This window comes from Antennarius striatus, chromosome 12, assembly GCF_040054535.1.
Source record: "Antennarius striatus isolate MH-2024 chromosome 12, ASM4005453v1, whole genome shotgun sequence".
Classification (NCBI taxonomy): Eukaryota; Metazoa; Chordata; class Actinopteri; order Lophiiformes; family Antennariidae; genus Antennarius; species Antennarius striatus.
This window is the reverse complement of record NC_090787.1, coordinates 17891974-17897500: the sequence shown is the minus strand read 5'-3', so window position 1 is coordinate 17897500 and position 5527 is coordinate 17891974. Positions and strand designations below refer to the sequence as shown.

Here is a 5527-nt window from a genome sequence, read left to right as displayed (position 1 = left end):
GAAACACGTCCAGCTCTTGAACGCTTCTATCAAATCTCTTTGTTCCGCTTCCATTATTCTGTGTTTAGAGCCCAACCATCATAACTGGCTGCCACAGCAACGTCCAGGTCCAGCCATGGCACACAGACGAACATTAACACATAGTCGTGCGTGCACAAGCAGAATCTGGCAGGCTAAATGCAGTTGAGTCACACTTAGTCTCCTTAATGTCTTCTGGCGCCGGCGCTGGTATTATGGAGCGTTTGTGTGTGCTTTTGGTCCGGCACAGGAAACGACTCAGTTCCTGCTTTTTTTTGTTTGTAATGCCTCTCCCACAGGAAGCGTAGAGAGAAGGACCGCTCTCGTCGTGCGAGTCTCCGTCGATTTGAGTCGTGCGTCTGGTCTCTTGTTGCTCAAGTTTATCACACATGTGACACTAAACTCTGCGCCGACTGTCTGCAGGAGGTGGTGCTGTACTGTCTGGAGAACAGAGTGTGTGAGGTGAACCACAGGGACTACGCCGGCTACTGTGCTCTCCACGAGGCGTGCGCCCGCGGCTGGCTCAGCATCGTCCAACACCTGCTGGATTATGGAGCCGACATCAACTGCAGCGCGCAGGATGGCACGAGGTAGAGCAAACATGTCCAATCATACGTGTGCATATGTTCACACAATCACGCAGCCGTCTGCTTACAGGCACGGTTTTAGACTTTTTTCCCTGCATCTTCTAGTTAGGATAGAAGGGTTTCATCATGGAGTTACTTAAGGTCGTTCAAGGTCAAAGTTTATGGGTAATCTGAGAGTGAATCCGAGCATCTCCAGTGGCAGATTTTCTGATGAAATAAATGGAATTGTGTCTCTAGACCGATCCACGACGCGGTGGAGAACGATCACCTGGACGTGGTGCGAATCCTACTGTCGTACGGCGCCGACCCCACCCTGGCCACCTACTCTGGCCGTGGCCTCCTCAAGATGACCCACAGTGACAGCATGGAGCGCTTCCTCACAGGTAACCTACAGATGACCTTTCAATCCAGATATTAATCCCGGTCTTTGGAAGCCATCCTCTCCTCACCGCGCTCTCCTCTGGAGACCAGCGTGTTAACATTTGCCTTTTTGAGACAAAAGAACCGTTCAGGGATGTGGTTTTTTTTCCACCATCTTCAGTCACCAGACAACCAGAATCTGAATATTAACGTTCCCTTTTCCCCACGAATCATGAAAACACTAACGCCAAATGAGTCAATTAATATCCTCAGATATAAAGCGGTGTATAATCAGCCAAGTATATTGAGGTGGGGCAAGGGTAAATTGTTGAAAGGATTGGGCAGCAACCCAGTTCCCCCAATGCCCCAGGCTTGGCTCTGTCTCTGTTTGCTGTTCTTTCAATGCTGTGACCTCTGAACAACCTGTTCACGTGAGTCCCTCTCTGTAAATCCTCACCCCCGCGCCTCCCAGCCGCCCCTACAAGACGGGTCTGTCTCCATCATTCCATTTTCCCTCCTCCGGTGCGCCTCCTCCCCTCACTCACCACCCCACCCCCACCCCCCACCCCCCGACCACCTGTTAGAGAGGGAGTGTCAGCCCGCCAGGGTGCGTGCTGCTGCCTCTGAGCTCCTCTATCTGGTTACTTAGCAACGCCAACTCTGTTTGCTCAGCGTACGTGCGGAAATCTGCTTTGCTCTGGCTGGAGACGCTGCTTTTGTAAGCTTTTCATGCGAGTGCCTGAGCGCGTCTTTTTTTTTTTTTTTTTAGCAGGCTGTCACGCTAGAGTCTGGTACTTTGGGGCACGGATCCTGTTAGGGCTCGTACGAGTGTTTGCAGTCATGTTGTGATAACACAAGTTTGTGTATAGGAGGAGGAAATGAAAAGCCTGCACATGCACATGCTTCCTCTATAGGAAGCCGTTTAATGCTGCATGAATGTTTCATTAGTTTAAAAGCGTTAATCTGAGACACGCCGCAAAAATTTTCAGTAACCGGTAGAATGGGAGACGAAACGGAACAGTTTCAAGTTCACGCCTCGAAGGAGGGTGAAAAGGTTTAAGCGCAAAAATGGGAGATTTATGGGTGGATGGTGAGGAAGGGATGGTGTTGAATTTTGAAAAGAGCATGGATGGATAGATCAATGATCGCTAGACTGACAAGCGGGGGGGGGAAGAGGGGAGATCAAGCACCAGAGAAAATGTGCGAGAGCGAGTGATTGCTGCCCTCCCTCCACCTGGTCCCACTCATCTGGAGGCCGTTAATCCCTCCAAACACACGCCAGACGCCCCACACCTCAGCACTGGCACAAAGCCCAGCGCTCAGTCTGAGCGTGCGCGTGTGTGTGTGTGTGTGTGTGTGTGCGTGTATGTGCGTGCGTGCTGACTACACACCTTGCTTTCGCCGTGTGTGTGCTTATCGAGCGCTCTCTGCTTGTTTGTTCCCGGCTCTGTGTGTGTGTGTGTGTGTGTTTGCGCACAGTGAGTGTGTGCGCTCTGCGACTGTGTGTGGTTCCTGTTTCCTGGCAGTCTTCTGTTGCCCCGCTCTGAACCGAGCCAGCCCTCACCCCGGCGGAGACAGTCGCTCTCCTCCCCCGTGGTACCACCGCTGGCCCCTGACCATCGCCTCCCCCCTCTTCCTCCCCCTCTAAACGTTTGCTCTGTTTGTTTCTCTTTTCTCTCCTGACACTACCCCTCCTTCTTCTCCTCCTCCTCTTTTATTTTACTGTGCTCTTTATCCATTTTTCTGCTGTAGTCTTAAAGGGCAATTGTATTTGCCTCGTTGCTTGTCCTCAGGGCGCTGGCTCTTGAATAACAGGCTTTGCTCCTCTTCTCTCCATAGATTACTTTGCTGACCTTCAGGGCCGCCTGGATGATGACCCAGGGCTTTATTGGGAATTCTACGGCAGCGCTGTGTGTGGTGAGTACTGATCAACGCTCTGAGAATTTAAAGTCTTCAATCTTTTGTATTGTTCATCTTTGATTAATGTTTGTCTGTAATTCCTCATCTTATGTGTGTTTTTTTAAATTTTCTGTACATCAGAATCAAGTGAGGAGGGAGGCATCTACGACATCCTGGCGGACGCCCCGGGCCCCGAGGATGAGGATCAGGAAGATAAAAAGGAGGTGTTTGAGTTTGAGTTCTCTGACCGGCCTCTGCTGCCTTGCTACAACATCCAGGTGTCCCTCTCCCAAGGGTGAGCTTTCATCACAACGACAGATGCACCTTTTGCATGTGTTTGTGTTTGTTTGTTTGTTTGTACCTCACACACAGCTCTCATTCCTAAAAAAAAACCCAATCGATTTCCTCTCTTAGGCCAAGAAACTGGCTGCTACTGTCGGACGTGCTTCGACGGCTGAGGATGTCTGCCCGTGGTTTCCGACAGACGTTCCCTCACATGGAGGTGGTGACGGTAGCCGAGGCAGAGTTTTACCGGCAGGCCTCTTTATCGCAGCTCTTCTCCTGTCCCGAAGAGCTGGAAGGCTTCCATCCAGACAGCAAGGACTTGTTGGACCTCGTGGAAGACAGCGCCGAGCTGGCCGCTCTCCTTGGCTCCACGCTGGAGTGTTTGGACGACCACTGGGACCACCCGGCGGACAAACTGAAGGACAAAATCAAAGTTATTGGCAAATTGGGCTCATCCTGACCCCTGAAGCCACTGAACAAAGATCTGGATCCATACCAACTGCTGTTTGCTTTAGACCCAACCAGAGGGTATGGTGATATGCCTTAGCCTTACCACCAGTTCCCACGCTGTGGCCCTGCTCTGGACCAGCACCGGTGCACTGTACAGATAGACTGACCTGCTGGCTGAAGGGGCTGCTGAACGTTACCCTTTGTTAAATGAGGATTGATATGTTTGTGGCTCAATAGACATAATAATGGTCATATTTTTATAGATTAATATATGTATAAATAAATAAATAAAAATATATATATATATAAAGATTTTTTTTTCTTTCAGGTGCTGCTCACAACTTCTCTGAATGATTGTATATGGCAACAGATTGTTGTGTTGTCAACAATCAGATGGAGTGTGTGAGCATGCAGCGCATTGTGCCTGTGTGTAGCTGTACAGGATAGTACTGAGACAGTACTATTGAATGTGGTATTTGTGTTCATAGGAAGCACATGATGTCCTGCTTTTTTCCTTTCTCTCCTCAGACTTCAGCGCTCGCTTGAGCCTCAGGGGCTATTTTATTGTATCTTTTAATTTTCAAATTTTGCTTCCTGTTTAGTCTGTAATTTAACATGCAAAATTACAAAATTGTTTGTATAATAAAGTTTTAGGGGTGCTGATATTCACCCTGTAGCACAGAGCTTGTACAGGGAGGCTGCTGCAAGTAAAGTAATTTTTGGTGTGTTTCATTTTTGTTTTAACTTTGTAATTAAAATATACCATAATTTGTATTTATATTTTACAAAAGAAGTTGCTTTAAAATAAATATACAAACTGCAAGAGGAAACGTCTTCCCTGCCTTTTTCGTCAACGTTTTATTCAAATGGGCCGTGAGACTTAAAGTTTTCCTTGCTGCCATGTCAAATTGATTTAGCCTAATTATTGCACGCTTCTCCCGGACGCCTCGGGTGTAAACACAAATGAAATCCTCTATTGCCATCTCTTGGAAAATTTGTGTATTGAAGGTGTCATTCTATTTATCTCTGCAGCCCGGGCTGAACAATTAACCGTGACTCACTTGCGGCCCTTCTGGCCTGCAGCGCCCCCCAGTGGCGAAAATTAACCACGTTCCTCATGACCTTCAGCGACAAATTCGATTCTTATATGTATATGTTGATTTTATTTATCCGTGAAACACAAGGTATAGGTAGAAAATCTTGAAAACCTGCATTATATTTTTTAATCTAGAGGATTATTTTTTAAATTAAAGCTAGGATTGGCCTCATGTTCGCTTTCAGATATTCAATTTTATACACTGGAGTTTTGAAATTATACATCTTAATCACAATTTCAACTCAAATGGTGGTTTTTTGGTGTCCAGGACCCAAAATGAAGCAATACAGCTAAGGAGTACTGAGAAACCAATCTCTGATGTGTTTTATTTCCCCGTGCCTCTGACCCTAGCGCGATCCAGGAACTATTAAAAACACATTGAGTCACGCCAGTATCATTAGTCATGGGCACTTTGTTTGAGTCAGCCCAACATACGCCCATCACACAACCAAAAATACTCACCAGCACACTAAATCTGTGGCTTAAAATAGGCTCGACAAATTCATTATTGATTGTTTCTTGAGTAACGATTCTTTCAAAGTGCTTTCAAGAAATCATCTTTAACCTTTAGAAAAATTAATATTTACTCAACACATTTATTTGCTGAATGTGCTTTTAGAACAGGGGTGATGTCAGTCCATTTGCCCCCCTCCCCAGCAGATTAGTCCAATCAAGTTCTGCATCACGTAGTGAATACACTGAATGTGTGATTTATGCAATTAGGTACTGACGGTTGTGTGTTCAGTGGCTGTAAAGAACTGTTTCACAGAAAAACTTGACAGTCAACCTCAACAAAAATAGCAAGTGAGGTTACGTGGAGTTACTTGAGGAA

At 46.9% G+C, this 5527-nt stretch overlaps 1 protein-coding gene across 3 annotated transcripts in view; it reads left to right on the top strand.

Moving 5' to 3' along the window:
• bcor (BCL6 corepressor) overlaps positions 1-4373 on the top strand; it is a 32108-nt gene extending 27735 nt beyond the window's left edge. For all 3 annotated transcript variants that reach the window (XM_068328751.1, XM_068328752.1, XM_068328750.1), the window contains 5 exons: positions 442-608; positions 843-988; positions 2805-2882; positions 3006-3159; positions 3279-4373. In XM_068328751.1, the coding sequence (XP_068184852.1) occupies positions 442-608; positions 843-988; positions 2805-2882; positions 3006-3159; positions 3279-3609 (876 nt within the window). In that variant the 3' untranslated portion in view covers positions 3610-4373. The remainder of the gene's footprint in view (positions 1-441; positions 609-842; positions 989-2804; positions 2883-3005; positions 3160-3278) is intronic.
• The last annotated feature ends 1154 nt before the right edge of the window (positions 4374-5527 follow it).